The sequence below is a fragment of the Cydia strobilella genome, chromosome 12 (genome assembly GCF_947568885.1).
Source record: "Cydia strobilella chromosome 12, ilCydStro3.1, whole genome shotgun sequence".
Taxonomy (NCBI): Eukaryota; Metazoa; Arthropoda; class Insecta; order Lepidoptera; family Tortricidae; genus Cydia; species Cydia strobilella.
Window position 1 is genome coordinate 4,235,931 of NC_086052.1, and position 20,233 is coordinate 4,256,163.

Sequence of the window (20,233 nt, forward strand, 5' to 3'; positions counted from 1 at the left end):
ATGTAAAATGTTGCTAAGACGAAACCATAAGGCTCGCACTGTCTAAAAGATATCAGATCTCGTGAAGAGCTTCTAACTCTACAAGCCCTGACTTCACAAACTACACCTTAGTCAAAATATGTGGCTTGGCCGTTTCGTTACTACAAGAACAGAAAAGTAATGAACAGTGAATACATTTTTCACGTTCCGCCAATGTAACGGCAGCGAAACGGCCAAGCCAGATTGCTTTTTATAGGATAGATCTAACTTTAAAATCGCTGAAAAAGTTAGTAGCTTCATACATTTCAGCCCATCGATTATTAATGTTTTCTGTAGGATAGGATGAGGTTTTGTGGATGTGTGAGGTTTTTGATTCCTAATTCCATTTGCTTTGTTCAAGAACCAAGCAAATGTTTATGTGTCGGTTTGCTTTTGTTTGGTTGGTGCGGCCAGATACCCTCAATTAAAACAAAATACAATGCTCTACAGAGTTGCTATTTTAATGTGTCGCCTCTAGTTACTCTATGTCTTAGGATGGCGAAATGCGAAGGTAATGTATCGTGGATACACGCATTACTTCGGTAATCTATGCGGCCAGAGATATAGTCAATCAAAACAAATACAACAATGTACAAATAGGTTTTTAAGCTATAGTTACGTAATAAGAGTAACATCATTGAATCTGTTTATTACGGTGTATTTTCATTTGTCCTCGCCCGTTATGACTGCCGCCATACATGAGGCGGTGACAAATGGGAATACACCTTTATTACAAATAATAAGGCTGTGACTCGTGGTGTAAATCTTACTCTGAAAATTTAAGATTTACTTGTATACTTAGTTATGTACCTTTCCATACAAGGCGTTTTGAAGGAGAATATTATGTATAATATTCTTTTATTTGAATTAATATAGTGGCAGAATACTGTCACACATTTAAATAACAGTTGCACAATGGTGTATTGTGAAACTGCTGTCTAATAATAAATGTTCATTGGTGAACCAAAAACTAAATTAACAAGTTTTGGGAACAAATCAAATTATTTTATTAAATATTTTGATTTGTGTTTTTTAAGTAGTCACACTACTATATATAAATTAAAACAGTTTTCAAAAACTAAATTGTTTTAATAATTACTGTTATTGTTATCTTTAATTAACAGATTTTTGTGTTAATCCAAAAAACTACATAATAACAATCACGGACAAATAGGCAATCTTATAATGATAACGTTTGTGACATCGACAGTACCCAACAGTAGCTGTCGTTTAATGCGGCCAACCCCTAACCCCCCAGTAAGAGGCACTTGCGTTGCAACCCCCTAGATAACACCTTTATGTGATGTCACATTATGATGTGACGTGGTGTGAGGCTTGACCTATGGTGGTTGCACTTATCGTTTCATGTGATGCATCACTCGTGCTTATTAGAAAGTGATGGCCACGATGACAGGCTATATTATAAAAGCACGCATTATAGGGCCGATGCTTACTGAATTATAATGCGAACGTTATTTACGAAAAACTTGTTATTTTTTGTTTGTTTAAAAGGAGAAAATGATTTGCAATAACAGGTTATGAATTTGATCTGGATTTTATCTGTCAGTGTCAAAAGTGACATTTCCGGTTGAAGAAAGTGTCAAAAGTGACATTTTTGATTAAAGAAATATCACTTTTGACACTTTCAACATGTATAATGTATAAAAATCATTTTGCATATTATACGCATTATTATTTGGGTGTTAAATTTTTATCAAAATTTTGAAGATTTTTCTATAATGTTCACTTACCAAAATGATTCGGTATCAATACGAATTAGAGATCGGTACCCGTTTCTTGACAACAAAGAAAAAACGTTTTCATTCAAACACGTCGAAAACATTATAAAATAAAAACTGTGATTTAAACCAAAAACATGTCAATTTTCATAGCTCGAAAGGAAATTTAAAGATTACTCAGTACTATTGAATCATTATTTTAAATCAACCCATAGCAGGATCTCCATACGATCGATACTAGGAAATACATACGATTATTCATGCACACACGATAGAGCATTAACTACGATGACAACTTGTAAATTCAACTCTATTGTACAAGGAATAAGGTTAATTTTCGGGCAGCAAATGCTCTGTATAATGGATGCATTTCTCAATTCATCTTTACTTAGAAACTAATGATTGGTTAGCCAAATAGTAGGATTTCGCTAGGCTGTTATTGAAATTTATGCACAATACATGAAATGATGTTGAAATTCTTATTGGATATATGAATTATAATTGAGTTTTCAAAATATTCATAGGTTAGTTAATTTTAAGGGTTCCGTACTCAAAGGGTCAAAACGGGACCCTATTACTAAGGCGGAGTCTTAGAACAAGTTTTGTTTTTGTTCAGCCTTTCGTTTTTGTTATTGCGATAAATAAACATAATTTTTAGAATACCTTAAGCCAATGAGAACCATGAGTGAAAAAGTGATAAAGAAGGATTGTTGACCTATATTCCCTCTACTTATGTTCTCACTGCTAAGGTGAAAAGTTGTGCTACATGAGATCGAAGCTATTTACATCTCAAGCTTTTAATTCCCTTACTACCTAAGGATTGTAAATTATTAGAATCTTTCACGGGACTCAAAATAAGCTTTCGGAGAAATATCAAACTTTGCTCGCTTGTTGCACAAATAACTATTTTCTCTCCTTTACAGATTAGTATTTCTTCTACGAGCTAAAGTAACATTACCTAAACAGGACTGCAAAGTCAGTGCACCGAGTGCGATATTCGATGTGCCCCCCTCCCCCCTCTTAATTCGCACCCGTACCCGTTGGCTACTTCGTGCGTAGGTTGCCTACACCGCACCGTTTTGAAATTCGAAACCATTGCACCCTTACCTAACCCCTCTTTCTTGATTTTTTTGGCTGCTTTATTAGATTCAAACGTGACTTTATCTTTAAGATTTTATTTTATTTGTTAAGTAAATAATTAAATTGTCTTATTACCCGACTGCAATGCCAACTAAAATTAATACCTTAATCCTAGATATTAAAAGAATATCCATACAGGTTGTATTTTTGTTAGTTAGGGGTTTGACGGAACAGTAAATCTAACTTAAAACACACTTTTTACTTAACAAAATTTTGTTTGAGTTCTAATTGTTCTAAAACGCATTTTAACTTTTTTTTATCTTATCTTACTAAAGACATTCATTGGTGTTTTTTACATCAATTTGTTGCTTAATTAGATTCAATCGAGGTTCTCATTCACGCTTTTTCTTTGAATTAAATGATTCAACTGTCTTAGTACCCGATAGCAATGTAAAAGGGTTACCCTAACCCTAAATGTTAAAAACAGAATATCCATGTATTTTAGGTCTAAAACGCATCTTAGACTATAGCCGTCGGGTATGATGTGCCCCCCTACAGTAGGGGGGTCTGACCGAACAGTAAGTCTGGCCTAATCCTATCGGAAACGAGCCCCCATCGCAGATCGACCGGCGCACGGTTTGTCTTGAGATAACGTTTTTGAATGGGTTTATCGATAACAAGGTGTATTGTATTGTGATCTTGCAATTTAGATGCGAATAAAACAAAAGATTCATGAAATCATTTACCTACGGGATACATTTTGTTTTAGTAAGAACTAAGGTTATGCGACTTTCCTTTGGACATCATAAACTGACTTCATAACCTACTTTTCATACTTTTATCCTTATAGGTATGTAAAAACCGTCTACTTCTTACAATTTGTATGGTGAACGTTTTAGAAAAAATATCCAACTTGTTATCTTTTGTAAGGTCCAAAGAAAAGACGCCGGTTTTCCCGTAGGTTACCCATACTCATTTGCATGTAATAAAATAGTGTAGGTTAGACCAAGAAAAGTATGCAAAGATTTTGATAGCATACGCAGTGCAAGTGTCAAGTATAATTTTATAGAACAAATTGACGTTTAAAATAACGCTTGCACTGCGTGTGCTATCAAAATCGTTGCAGACTTTTCTTGGTCTAACTCTAGAATTAAGAAATCTAATTTTAAAACTGCAAGTCATGCCTGTCTGTTTTTGTGCGTGGTGACGTTCTTGACGAGGATAGTGTATCTGTCAATTTAGGTGATAAATAAGTGACGGAATGAACGTCATAAGTGCGGCGGCGAACGTTTCTCATTTATATGAAGGAGATTGTCAGATACAGCGGCGGCAACCACGACGTCGCAACAGTAATGACAACCGAACGTAACCTTAACGCATTGAGTACCAAGTACCGTACGAGCCCGCCTGATGTTAAGCAGTCTCCGTAGCTTATGTACATACGCCTGCACTGGAGTTGCATGCGCGTTGCCGACCCTAACACCGCACCCTCGTTGAGCTTTCTGGAAAATGTTACTGAAACACGGCATTTACAGTGCTTACTTACTTTTATGAGCCGCCAGAGGGTGTCGCAAAAAGCACGTTTGTCTGTGCATGGGGTGTTGGGGCATACACTTAATGTATGGTAGCGAAATTTGGGTATGGCAGAAGAGGCATCAGAGCCAAGTGAATGCAGTGGAAAAGAGAGCGTTGGGATGTGTGTGTGGTGTGAGATTACAAGATAGAATTAGGAACAGTGTGATAAGGGAAAAGTGTGGACTGAACGAAGATGTAGTGACAAAAATGTAAAAAGGTATGTTGAGATAGTTTGGACATGTGGAAAGAATGAGTGAAATAAGGCTAACAAAGAGAGTGTATAAGGGAGAAGTAGAAGCGGGACTTGGAAGGGGTCAGCGGACTTTCTCTGATCAGATCGGGGAAATCCTGAAAGGCCAGGTCAAGAGCGGCGTCAGGAAAGGCGAGCGTGTATGAGGAAAAATAAAATAAAACATGCCACGACTATCGACGATAAAATGTATAATACTTCAGCATCATTCCACAGATAGCAAAACACATCAACTTCCTAAACGCAAATTCAGCCATTCTACACTACCCTTTACTTGCAGTTACCACCCCATGCATCTAGAAGGGGGAAATTACACATTAATATTAGGACAAGAATCGCCTGGATCCCAAAGTGGGTACAAGTCCTAAAAACTAAAACATGTAACTAGTATCTTCAATGCTTCAGAATCATTCCACTGATAGCAAAACGCATCAACTTCCTAAACGCAAATTTAGCAATCCTACATTACCCCTTACTCGCAGTCGCCACCCTATGCATCTAGGTGGGGGACATTACAAATTAAAACTTATAGGCAAAAGACTACCCGGATCCCAAAGTGGGCACAAATCCTAAAAACAAAAACATATCACGAGTATCGACGACATACTTATAAAAATATACCTCAACATCATTCCACAGATAGCAAACCACATCAACTTCCTAAACGCAAATTCAGCCATTCTACACTACCCCTTACTTGCAGTTACCACCCCATGCATCTAGGAGGGGGCCATTACAAATTAAAATTAATAGGCAAAAGACCACCCAGATCCCAAATTGGGCACAAATCCTAAAAACAAAAACATATCACGAGTACCTAATACTTATACAAATATACCTCAACATCATTCCACAGATAGCAAAACTGATATGTTTTGCACAAATCCTAAAAACAAAAACATTTCACGAGTATCTACGACATACTTATAAAAATATACCTCAACATCATTCCACAGATAGCAAACCACATCAACTTCCTAAACGCAAATTCAGCTATTCTACACTACCCCTTACTTGCAGTTACCACCCCATGCATCTAGGAGGGGGACATTACAAATTAATAGGACAAAGACCGCCCGGATCGGGCTACGAAAATTTACAGGCCGTCTGCGTTGGCTTTATGATCGACTAACTTATAGTGCTGTTGTATAATGGTAGGCCAAAGATTATACGTTTATCGAGATATCTTTTACTAACCCTTTACCGGTCTATATTAAAAAAACACCTTCTTAAAATTCCTGAAAAAGATGATATATAGGTTGGTTACTTTTGAGCATATAATATCTTAGTGTGGTGTGGTGTGACCTATTTACGGGTTAAGAGATGGTACAAAGGATAAAAAATGGACGAAAATTTAAAGTCCGTCTGCATTGGTTTTATGATTGACTAACATTTTATTATAGTGCTTGTATATGGTAGGCGAGTTCGAGATTATAAGTACGTATCTTTATCAAGATACATATCTCTAAATAGGGATCGATGCAATGGATAAAAGAAAATGAAAAAGAAAAACAATTTCAGTTTTTCAGTAACTTAAATCAGTCAAAATGTTATGATTATTTAAAATCATCTTTTGGATTTACGTCTATATAAGTACAAGGTTAGATGGGGTAAGATAAAACACTGGAGAAAGAGAAACAAAAAGTACAACACGTCTTGTAGGGAATTTCATTTTACGGATTAACACACATATTTTTAGTTTTCTTTTCAGATTTAAAAGAAGTGTAGTGTATTTTTAATATACATAGTTATATTATATACTAAATTTCTTAATATACGAACCGTATACTTGTCCGGCCAGCCGATTATTCGAGAATCTCGGTAAAACCGGCTTGAATTTTGGCACGTTGCGTCGGCCGTTTTCGAGACAATGATTGGTTGTGTCTTAACAAGTCGTTAAGGATCAGTGTCCCCCCGCCCCCTTGATTGGGCTATGTATCGTGTAGTTCAGTCCGAGCTAACGAACTACTTAATAGTGTCCTATGATGTAGTTATACGTTCTTTATCTTAAAAAGACTCGAGAAAAACTCTTACGTACTTTTGGTTATCTAAGTAAATTACGCATATTTTTGTTGCAAAAATGTTTTTTTTTTTCTAAAGAGGGTTCAAGGTTCTGCACAGAATTCAAGTGTCAAACGAATTTAATATAACTTATTTAAGTCGGGCTGTATGAATGGCTATTAACATTATTCATAACATAATAATGTCGACCGTCTTTAACACGCTAGTGTTATCCTTATTTGCACCATGTTGTATAACGTGACATAAATCCCTGTGTATATACACCGTAACATATTTCCTTACATTATAAAAGATCACATTCCAAAAGTAAAACACGGAACACGTATTACCTTAACAAACGAATTTCAGCGCTATCGTCTTCACAACTAGCTTCAAACTCCCATGTCGAAGAAAAAGGCGGGTAAGAGGAAAATCGTAACGGTTTTTCTCGCGACCTGTCCCAACATGCTTGCGACGCAAGGTCAAGTGCGGGGACTCCTACAAACGTGTAGGTGTCGGTGAATGGAATGTGAGAATCATTCGTTCACTTGATATGGAGTTATTGGTGTTCTTCGGATTGCCTTTTCGTTGCTTTTTTCGGTTTGAGATTGGGAAGAAGTACTTAATCAATTTTGTTAAAAAAATCAACTCGATTTACTATTTATATGACATCACTAGCAGTACGTTTTAACAGACTTCTTTCTTCGTTTTAACAGAGATCTTTATTTTTTATGTTATGTATGTTCTCCATATTTGTTTCGCAGTATAGGTAAGTTGGTCCTATTGCCATTCGGACAGAAATAATGGTTTGGGTTATAAGTACAGTGATTTGGGAATTGTATATAGGAATTCATTTGTATTTGCTTTTAAAAACATCATTTAGCGAAGTGGAACTACTGATAAATTTATTTGATTATAATTTTTGTGCGAAGTCTGTTCTTATATTTATTAAATTTTATGACATGATACTAATGTAATTTTCAGAATACAATATTTCAAATATGAATAATAAAATATAAATATAACAAAAAGGTTAGGTGTTAATTCACAAATTTATTAAACTAAATTTACAAAAATATTCAATAACTTTCTAAGCATTTCGCAACCTGTACATCTGTACACATCATTTAATAATTACCTACAACTAACTGAGTTATGTGTTTTTTGTCCGCAGACGAATCGGGATGCGAGGCTGATATGTCGGAGGGCGCGGATGTGGGGCGCCACTCGCCGCCCCGGCCGCAGCAAGAGCCCATCAACCTTAAGAATGAGGTATGTTACCCTATATGCTATACCCAACCCTATCTATAGGATACACACATCCTGTTAACACAACTTTGTACACAACCTGTTTACACTACATTCTGTTGGTACTAGCTGAAATGTGGGATCTCGGCGCGGCCGCAGCAACAGCCCTTTTTTAGTGTGGTGGGGACCTTATACCCTACTCTGTCTATATTAGTAATACTAATATAGGTGTAAACAGGTTGTGTGTATACTAATTTAGTATACACACAACCTGTTTATACAACTTGTAACACACCCTGCTTACACTTCACCTTGTCGATACTAACTGATATGTTGTTGGACCCTCGTCGTGGCCGCAGCAGGAGCCCATCAACCTTATGAATGAGGTGGGTTACCCTTACCCTATACCCTATTTTTGATACTAGCTGATTCCTTTTGGGCAGCCATTTGCCCAGTAACTTGAGTGGCGTGATTTAAATATCGACACAGCGACACCGGCTTCAGACACGTCGGTAGGGAGGATCTTACCGTACAAATCGTTCTGTAATTTTTTGCTGGGGGAAACGTGCACACAGTCACACTTCTCACTCACTACATACAAAATCCAATCTGTAATGACGACACAAATACATAAAAAATGACACACGACAAAGACAAATCATGCACACCTCGATCTCTTTCTGTGTACGGATGAGTCACAAGATTGTGTTAAAGTAGAAAAACATTCGACAATCACAAAGTATAAAAAGATGAACGTAATTTACGTACTGACAACTTTTGCTAGCAACAACTGCAGTGCTATAGCACGTTCATAAGTACTTACGTGAGACACTCGCCTTCTCTCAGTCTTTATGAAGGGCCCATCAACCTTAAGAATGAGGTGAGACCCTATTGTTTACGCTAAGAATAGCACGTGTTTAAGAAAGAGGCTTTTTTATGCAACCGTCTTGTGTTTTTAATCCGTTTTTATTGGGTGGAACTTGTAAGAGCAATTTTTATGACTTGTTAGACTTTATTCAGTGACCCTCTAATACATAGTTCAATTGGTTTAATATCATAAACTATGGTAAATGTGTTAGACATTTAAAGTAACAATTTACAATTTGATCTCTTGATATTACTTTACTTGGTGGCTTAATCTCAGTCGCTATTGTTATTTTGGTATTAACGTTTTTTGACTATATTAATACTAGACCACGTTATTATGCATTCAAAGTAAATTAATAAACTTATATAAGTTAACCAATAAGAGTATTGTAATTGGATTTTTATTCGCATGCAATTCCACTCATGTAGATTTCATTCGCATAGAATTTGCTCTAAAAGTAACTTGATTAGTGATATTTATTAGTGTCACAATTTGTTTTAACAGCATTGTAAAATGTACATTTGTAGCGTGACAGGCGACGTCATCGTCAATTTCATTACCGAGTGATATGACGCACATTGAAAATACTATGTATTTAGTTTTTATGACACAATTGGGAATATTGCACATTTGCTAAGTTAGCATTCCTGGGCGTTTTCACAAATTGTTGTGTATGAACCATATAAACATATGTTTTTAGGAATCCAAGAAATTTTAGGTAACTCTACTCAGAATCGAGCATTTTTATTCCGAGAAAATACGAGTTAGTGTACCTATTGATTGTTTTAGATATTCCATAACATTACTTCCATACATCCATATAAAAGTGGCGTTAATAAAACACTTTTTTTCTTAAAAACTGTAATAGATGTCATATATTAAAGAAAAAGTGACGAAGCCCTCCAGTGGTGAAGGCCGGACTTTTTTTCTTCTTATTAAAAATTATTTGTCATAGTCTATTTGCTGATTGTCTATATCTGTCTTGTTGCTGATTCAGTCACGATTTAATTTATATCTAACTACAGACAGATAAATAAGTAAGCTTACTTATTTGACTTATTTATCTAATTCTAGAGTAGTTAAAGTTTAATCTAAAATTATACTTCCTTAATATGTGAGATATAATATGTGATTTGAAGCACTTTGTCCTTCAGCCTATCGTATATTCGAACAACCAGTACGTACTACTACATACATTATATTGCCCTTTGCCAAATCGTGCCCTTGAACCTGAAGTTTGCCTCAGTCAATGACCAGTAGACAACGATATTAGGTACATATAGGTATCGGCAGGGGAGTTGAGGTGAATGATTATACAGCTACATAGAGTACTAATATAAATGCATAAACGATAAGTGAATGAATGAGAAAGTTTTATGTGTGATTTAATTAAAGTATATTTATGCTTATTATAGGGTATTACACTGTATTTAAATGAATTATTTCACACCATGCATGAAATAAAGCACCAGATAATTATTAGAAAAACTCAATACTCAATACTCAATATTTTATTGCAAATTCACAAAGTAATTGTACAGGTGGTAAACTTATAAGCTAGGTCTTTGTGAACCCTGTTGGGCACTGCAATATACTATAACTACAACTATAACTATAATTTACAATTCCAAGGAGAGGAGAATTTTTGATTAATTATTTTATTTTATTTTAAAACATAGATAGGTAGCAGTTATTTTTAAACACAATTTCTATTCAATCAAGTATAAAAAGTAGGTGAGTTGACCGTAACGTCATTGTGTAAATTCCATATTAGCAAATCGTTTAGACAGTTATAAAAAAGAAACTGATTTGACTAATGGGAGAATACCCTATTAGTAGGCTGTTCAACGATGCTGTGCGGTAATATAAAAGAACACCAATTTTATCTCTCTCTCATTTCTCACTTCTCTCGTGCATAATTTTAACTCTGGTGCCGATACCGATACTTGTTTATTTCTTGTGTCAAACTTTGTTAATTACTGAAGAACTTATATTCAATACGTGGCATATGGAAAATCTATCAATATTATTATGTTGTGACAACATAGGCGTTATGATGAGATGGCAGAAACAGTCCCGAATAGCGCCTTTGCCGCCCTCGCCAAGAGGACACGGTATTCGCACTTGCTTTAGCATTTTATTGTTCAACATTTTCACCTCAACACCGTTTTAGAAATAACATTTCAAATATTTTAAAACTGGTATTTCAGATCCAATATGTATTAGTCTATAAGTTCCACTTGCAAACTAGGCCCAACGAACATTTAACAAACATATTTATTTGTAGTAGTCATAACTGCATTATCTAAATTGGCGCCTATTCGACTCGCAAAAGTTAGTGACTTGATTACCATATCCTCACTTTGACGGCTTATCAATGACTGCTACAGAAGAACAAATAGAATTCTAATCTAATCTTCTTATCAGCCAGAATAAGTCTTGTTATACAAACCCAATTACCCTCTTTCCTCTTGCTCCTAATTTAAAATCTGACCTCCTTTCTCGTAGAAAGTAAAACTCCCAAGCTCTCCAACATTCCTTGCCAACAAAAAACAACGCTACGACGTAGCCTGCTACGGGCCTACGCCTCTACGCTCAAGTGTTGACCGTTGAACTCCGCAAAAAAACCGCTCAAAGGCCCCAAAGACTAAGCATCGCCGGTTCGTTAGTCTCACGGAAAAATGCGGAACGATTTCCCGCCGACCAATCGACGAAGCGCAACCTACTTGCCTCAGAATCTATAGTATCGATTAGTGTGAGCTTTTTTACCCGTACGCACTCACACACTGCCGCGTGGGGGGCAGCCTTTTTAACAATCTTTTTTTCGACCACCCGACTCCCCCAAAACCGCCATGTCCATCGCGCGGATGCAAAGACCACCCCGCACCCCACCTCTGATATAGCAGCATTGAAAATGGAATTTCCATGAGTGATGGAGTGTCAAACGGAAAGTGGAAAAAGGAGAAAAAGTATATTATGTTAATTATTGAGCCTGGTCCGTCGTCGGAGTTTAAATTGAATGTCATGTCGCATTGTGTCGTGGAAACGTACGCTTTTTTATGTCCGACGGTGTCGAGTTTTGTACAATTTTAATTTTGGGAACACGCGGAGACTTTCTGGTTAGTTAGCGGGATCAAATCGGACGGCACAAAAAAAAAACAGCATTCCAATCCCATATTCAACATCTATCTAAACAATACCACTTAAACTATTGATTCATATTATCAGTAAAAAATCGTGACTGCCTTTATTATAAACAAAATATTTTATGCCATTGACAAGGAGACTAAAAAGCCTGATACTACTAGTAGGTATATTAAAATAAAGTCTTGAACTTATTTCGTAAGCATTACAAGAAGTATCAAATAGGTACCAAAGTATAGACAGAAAACAAGCATTCAATCCATACGAGTAAAGTCATGCCCCAATCTTGTGCTAAAACTACCGTCCAATGTAATTAGCTACATCCAACAAAAATCGCTATCCGCGCATCTCTAACAGAAACCCGAAAAATATCCAAGCAAAAAAGCGTTAAAAAACCATGAGCATTTGAATGAAAATCGGGCGGCGGGCCGATCGTCCATTATTATTATTATTACTTGCATTATATCTGCATTTTTTTCACGCACACACTCGCGCTTCGCATTTTTGTGTCTTCGTTTTTTCGGGGAAATCGGGGGGTGGCGCCACCAGGCCACCACACGGAGGTGTGCTATAGAGGCTACCGAACTATGCGATGTCTGCGACTACAAGTGGACGAACATTTAAATTGGCTCTCATCAAATATTGATTGCGTGTAGTTTTTTCATTAAGCCGGCGACTTTTTGTGCTTCCATTACGATGGATACAGAATTTGAACTGGCTCTTGTGGAAGTACCTACCACGAACGGTTCTAATTAATAACTCTTTTCATTCACATTTTATTCAACGTGCATTCTTCATTGATACTGTAGATTCGATCCGCCAATCGACATATGAAAGTATTTTGAATTCTTTACAAAAATACAGTAATTGAAATCTGCACATAAATAATGGTGTATGGCTTAATTTTTTTTATATATATGATTAATGCAATTTTCATATTATGGTTCGCATATAATGAACACAATTTCACTTCTTTCATGTAGCATTTTAATAACCCCTCTTTAAAGTCCTAAAATCTGTACGAAATTTTCCGTATGACGGAATTGGCCGCATTGACTTAGTGTATAATAAAGGGCTAACGTTCTATATAAAGTTCCTATCAGAAAAGACAGCAATTTCCATAAGAGTTGAAGACAAACTCATTTCTCATTGAATCATATTAAATGTACTAAATCATAGACATAATGTATTTACCTATTTCATTATTAATTTAATGCCAAATGCATAACCAATAGTTTAACAAACTTTGCCACTACATAAAAAAAACCGGCCAAGTGCGAGTCGGACTCGCGCACCGAGGGTTCCGTACTTTTTAGTATTTGTTGTTATAGCGGCAACAGAAATATATCATCTGTGAAAATTTCAACTGTCCAGCTATCACGGTTCATGAGATACAGCCTGGTGACAGACAGACGGACAGCGGAGTCTTAGTAATAGGGTTCCGTTTTTACCCTTTGGATACGGAACCCTAAAAAACTAGCAAAACATCCCCTCAAAGTTAAAATAAACGCGCGAACCGACGCAAGTAACCCGTCGAGTAGACGCGTAAGCGAGTCAAGTAGTCAAGCGCTCGCGCGAGCACTTGACACGCCAGTCGGGGTGAAAGTTAGCGAAAGGTGTAGATTGTACACCCTTTTAAGAGGGATTCCTGACAATTTCACTAGGCTATTCACAACCATTAAATATTGACCTCCTATTTCAAATATTCTTTACGGGTTATGGAGACCAAGTTTTGCTAGTAGTGACATAGCTAATATATGTATTGTGAATCGGACTTGACGTGTATATTTGAGAGTTGCACAGTTTTTTTCTTTCATGAGTGTTTTTGTGCTAATACTGTGCTAATGGGGCGAAGGTTTAGTTTTATAAGTAACAGTTTTGTTAATTACTTAGACTTGGGGTATACTGCACCAAAATTAGTGTTTCAGTGCTAACAATGTTGTTTTACCTTAAAGGAGCTTTGTTCGGATCTAAAAATAGTTTCTCCCTTATTATTAAATTTTACAAGCCTCCATTAGGTAATTTATATTTTTATCACACTTGCTCGAAAAAGATCTTATTTCATGCAGGTGGACTAAAGGAAAAATGCCTAAATTGTTCCCGCGGGAGTTATAGATTGTGAAAAAAAAAGTTATAGCTTTCTTTTTTAATTATGTCACTAATTGATACAAACCAAGATGGTTATAAGTAAAATACTTTGTTTAAAGTCAAGGTATAAGGGAGTTTTACTTTTAGAATAGTGACGTTTATAATTTAATATTTTTGTTTATGTTTAAAAATATTTAAAATTAATTTAATAGCCGTTTAAAGTATTTTTACACAATTTTCAATCGTCGATGCCTAACCTGTCAAGAAAAGGCAATATGGCGGACAAATGTTTGAAATGTCACCGTTTTCAATAATTATTTTGCATAAAATTTAGTTTTTCTTCACAAGTGTGATGTAATTAAATGGTTCATTATTTGAATTATACAATTATAGGGGTATTTACATAGTCCTTTACAAACTTCGTATATAATTAATCCATTTTAACTTCTTACACGATAAATCGTATAAAAAGAGTCAATACCCTCTCGCAACACGATTTTCCGCACAATTTTCCCCAACGACAGAATAAAAGGTGTAATGCACGCCCACCAGAATTTATTATCATTAAAAAATGCAAAAAATCATAATTATGGGGGTGGCGGAGGGTGCATCCCATTTTTTATTTTAATTGGCTTGTAAATTTTGTAAGTTGTAGTGTACGCGGATGGTGGCGACATTATGCGGTTTCTGTTGTTTTTTGGTAACTGCGATGTTTTTGTAAGTTTTTACATCTGTTTTTGGGGTAATCTGCTTTTAATAATGATTAGTAATTGTGTCATTTTCTATCAGAATGTACGATGTTTATCTAAATTAAAAAAAAATGTGTTTTTGTTAATTTAGTTTTTAAGACAATTTTGCTGTGCCCTAACAGGGTATCATGTACCGACTATATTTTATTTACCACCTGTATGTAATGTACATGATTGCAATAAATAAATGAATGAATAAATGAATGAATAGTTATCATGGTGATGTTTACGTTCATTTTAAAAAGCTTATTTATCACATAACTTTTTTATGGACTTCGTTCTTGTCATAAGTACAAATGGGTGAAGTACTTTAACAAGACACATGAAGCTCCCACTGTCATCTCACGGCCTGCGGGCTAAGCACGGTTGCATTTCTATCGTCTGTCACCATGCCTGTCACGTTCTAATAAGGTATGTAAGTGCGAAAGTGACAGGCATAGTGACAGGCGATAAAAATGCAACCATGCTGCCACCGCTGATTCGAACTTTAAGATACGTCAAAAATTTGCTAAAGATACGACATGGATCGGATATGTCCATGTCAAAATTGACGTTTCTTCAAACAAAAACGTCACTTTTGACAACGACATATCCGATGCATATCGTATCTATAGCAAATTTTTGACGAATCTTAAATTTTGAATCAGGCCGTCATTTACTTACTGCTTCGTAGCGCTACGCCGTAGCCGATAAGCATAGTTTTCCTGATACACATTGATCCTTTTCTTGGCAATGTATCTTACAAGATACATGATTTCATCTCGTCTTGTTTTCCTTTTTTCGTAGAGCAATTTTTTGCTTTATGTGACTACTTAAAAAACATAAATCAAAATATTTAATAAAATAATTTGATTTGGTCCCAATGTTGTGTGTTGATTGATTGCACTTACAATTTAGGTGTTGTAATTACTTACAACTATTTTGGTTTCTTTTAAAGTAGGTAACTTGCATCTTTTCCTAAAATGTCTGATTTCTTTGGATGAATAGGTACTACTACTGTGAAGGTATTTAATATCGACCCGGACAAAGAGGCAAAAATATGTACACGGTCTTAATAAGTATATGTGAAAGAACGTTGTGTATACATATTCTTGACACTTTGTCCGTATTGATATTTAATACTTTGACTGTACATAAGTCCAACACAATTTTAAATTCTCTTTCTTTCATAACTACCCGAGACGTTCAATTTTAGTCTGTACATACTAAATTAGTTTAATAAATAGTATCAAATGTATAATTCCCAGTATTTAACAAGTTTCTTACCAACCAATTAGGCTTGTCAACCCTGGCTAATTACAGACTGAAATAAATGGCCAGCCCTAAAACTAGTAAAAAAAAACTCCGTAATTAAAACTAAACATATTAGACCTCCAGAATCATGTGCTAATTGTAGGGCTGCCGCGACGCGAGCTTGACAAATGACTTTGATCAATCACGGGCAACCCTGGCTATCTTATTCCTATTGGATTAGCTAGTACTAGCGAGCTAACCATATCAAACTATCCAGCGTAACATGACCCCTTAAAATCTATGCGTATTAAAGGTACTCTTATACTGGATGACCTGAGTATTCTACTCGCCAGGACCCGGTGAGCGTTTGCAATAACACCTTTGGCCGGCGACGTCACATTTATTTGTGCCCTAGCCTTAGGCGACGGTGTGGCCATGAATCAGTGTCGCAACCCTGTATAATTGATCCTCGCTCACCCGAAAATAAACGTTATTCGGATTACTTAAGGTTGATTTTCGTGTCACCTGACTGGGTGTGATACGAGTTTTTGAAAGTTATACGGTGATTTGCGAGTGTGGACGGATTTTTTGAGCGATCTTTGATCTTATTTAGTTGGAATAGAGTTTATTAGTGATATTTGTGGCGGTAAAAGTATGTGGTTTGCAAGTTTGTTAGTCGTGCGAATGTTATTGTTTTATGTAAATCGTTGATCATTTATAAGTTCAATTTAGTAGAGGATTTTTGATTTTTAGTGGATATTCGTATTAGGTATTTGTCACTAGCGATGAGGACTAGATAATAAAATACACCCCGCCCTACAATGATAACATACGTATACTTCAATGAAGGATGCTAACTAAAACTTTTTACTGTAGGAGTAGATGATATAAAATAGTACAGTCGCCATCAGATAAATCGGAGCGGCCAAGGTGCTCACAAATACCTGAACACGCCTCTATTGATAAGGCGTTAGAGTATGTGTTCGGATATTTTTGAGGACCTCGGCCGCTCCGATATATCTGATGGCGACTGTAGCAAACCTACATATAAGTTACTTGAATGTTCATGTCAAATTTCAAGTTATTTCAGAATTTCGTTTTAAATCGTTGCTTCGATTGTATGGCGGCGGCTAACTTCGTTTTACTCGTAAGCAAGGCTCGGAACCGGTTTTTTCTTCATACAAAAAATACCGATATTATTACGTTATTTTTCGTTCTTTTAGTTTATTATTTAATTTTTAATGGGACAATCTAATAATACGAAATTGTTACCTAAATACATGATTCAGTCCTACGTAAAGATGATAAAATAATTAAAAATATTGGGCTATTTTAGAATTAAAAAAACCGGTTCTGAGCCCTTCTCGTAAGTTTCGATTCGATTATCATTCGCATAAATGAATTGGATAATTTTTCCTACTTATCAAATGCAAAAAAAAACAACAGTAATATAAAAATACCATCAATATGTATATTTTTTAATCCTATTCGTCTCGGGTGTGCTTGGTACTTAATACGCCTGCTATTCTCAAACTGTGTTGCTACAGAGCTTTAGGGTCTAACTTAACTTTTTTTATCAAGCAGATACGTCCGCAGACGATAAGTAGCTTAAAAAAATTAAAACTGAAAAGCAACTAGGTCAAGCAAATCTTGTCAGTTAGAAAAAGGCGCGAAATTCATACTTTCTAGGGGACGATAACGAGTCGCGTCTAGTTTTTTTTTTTATTTGCCGCCTTTTTCTAGTGACAAAATTTGCTTGACCAACTATAGATAACATACACTAAAGAAAAAGTGACCAAGTCCACCGGTGGTGGTGCATGGTGGCGAGGTTTTTTTTTTATAGATGTATTTTTTTTTATAAGGGAGGCATAATTCAAACTTACATTTTGATATCTAAATGTCACTTTGCAAGCGTGCATTCCGCCCGCACTTGTCCGTACATGTATTGACGTGAGCGAGACGCTCGGGCGAAGGATAATAAAATGACATAATTTAGATATCATTTTGATATCGATATAAAAGAACTCCAACATGATCAACCCTGTAAGGGACAGTTTAGAAGGTTCCCCTAAAAATGTTTGAGAACCGCTGGATAAATACGTTCATAGAAAAATGGCGGACATAAACATTAACAAAAAGGGCGGGACATTACAGAATTAAAATGCGGAATCACGTACATTACTGCTCGTTCGGATCTTTTTTGTTCAATACACTTACAAATGCGGACAGGGGAGTGAGTGGAGTCGACAAGTTTAGGAGTGTTATTATTTTATAAAATATTTTTTATCGTCCTTAAAAACGTCCTTAAAAATCCTAATTTGCACAGCAGAATACTGTTTCGCTGTGCTATTCGTCTTTTGTGTGTAGTATTGTTTTGCTAATCTTTTAAATAGTACTCTTATTTTATTGATAAGATTAGATATATTAAGTGTAGTATGAAAAAAACAAATATGACATAAAAGAAAAAAAAACGTGTACCTACAATGCAACGAGTCGATTGTCTCGCATCATTTAAGATTTTTTTCTTTGATTTAAAATCATTGGATTCACAATTATTTACTAGAAAATGAATGTGATAGATTTTGATCTCGATTCCATAATCCATATTCATCTTACAGCTTAATATGCTTGGCGTAGTACAATACAGCGTCTTCTGTTTCAGCGCCATCTATTCACATTTTTTCATTAAGCTTGACAGCTCTTCACAATCAATAACTCTTTGATAGAGTCCATGTGAACGTTGTACCGATTTGAATAGATCAAAATTTTACATTGCCACACTTTATCATTGAAAATGCCATGCAGATTTAAATTTTAAGTTAACTCCAAAATTTCTACTCGCTACTTTCCACGACTTTCCCTGTCCACTGAGTTGGTTTGCAACATTAAAATTAATGGAAATTCGGTTAAATGGGCGATTCTAATTCGCTGTTTATTTACACACCTCAGCTTTCTTTCGGGCATTAAAAGGAAAATCAGCCGAGCACATAATTCGGACGATTTTTTGAGGCAGCTGTTACTCGTAAATCTCGTAATGATGTTACTTGGTCACTTTGACCGTCGCTAGACCTTACTTCGTTGGGTTAAGGTTCAAGAATGGTCAGTTAAATGTGTCCAAGGAAGCACTAATAAGTAAATAAATATGTAAATACTGGATAATCTTACACCAAACAACCTAGTCCCACAGTAAGCTCAAAATTAAGGCTTGTGTCGTGGGCTCGTGGGTACTAAAATATAATAGCTACTAGATATTTGTGACGTTCTCAACCAACAGGTACGACATTGTCGCTTGTTGATGAGGTTGATTTCTAATTGAAGCTATATGGAAATAGCGCCTTACTGACAAGCAACAATATAGGTAAGTACCCTTTTGGTTGAAAATGGCACATTTATAAATACTTATATACATAAAAAATATCCATAACTCAGCAACAGATATCTGTGATAAACACACAAACAAATGCCCTTACCAGGATTCAAACCCGGTTCTAACAACAACACTGCCCTTATGCCTATTTTTTTATCCAGATACGTCTTCAAACGATACTATACGTACCTATTTTTTTTTAATCAAATGAAGAATTCACCGCTTCGGGCAAGACTTGAACTTTTACCTATAACTATCGCGTCCAACAAACAAGGTGTCATCAATAAACTCCGTTTGTCAACGATATGACTTAATAAAACCCATTGTCTTTTTCAAAGCACTAATCGATCGACCTTTCATCAGGTAATCGCATCGAGTATAAGAGATATTTCCAACCCCACCTGAGCTCGAGGCGAACGCACTGACTTTAAAACTTTAAAAATTGTCAAGGTCTTTAAAAAATGTCAAACAACGTGTCATCAAATAAACACCGTTTGTCAACTATATGACTTAATAAAACCCATTGTCTTTTTCAAAGCACTAATCGGTCGACCTTTCATCAGGTAATCGCATCGAGTATAAGAGATATATCCAACCCGCCTGAGCTCGAGGCGAACGCACTGACTTTGAAACTTTAAAAATTGTCAAACAATTATTCCACTAATTACAAAAAGGAGTTCCGCTTGTAATATTAGTTGTAGTTTATTATGCAACACGGCCAAGGTGTCATCAAATAAACACCGTTTGTCAACTATATGACTTAATAAAACCCATTGTCTTTTTCAAAGCACTAATTGATCGACCTTTCATCAGGTAATCGCATCGAGTATAAGAGATATTTCCAACCCCACCTGAGCTTGAGGCGAACGCACT

The 20,233-nt window shown here is 35.8% G+C and overlaps 1 protein-coding gene across 11 annotated transcripts in view; it reads left to right on the top strand.

The window, feature by feature from the left end:
- LOC134745928 (POU domain, class 6, transcription factor 2) overlaps positions 1-20,233 on the top strand; it is a 211,364-nt gene that overhangs the window by 48,827 nt on the left and 142,304 nt on the right. For all 11 annotated transcript variants that reach the window (XM_063680055.1, XM_063680051.1, XM_063680057.1 and 8 more), the window contains one exon: positions 7,838-7,935. In XM_063680055.1, coding sequence (XP_063536125.1) covers positions 7,861-7,935 — 75 coding nt within the window. In that variant the 5' untranslated portion in view covers positions 7,838-7,860. The remainder of the gene's footprint in view (positions 1-7,837; positions 7,936-20,233) is intronic.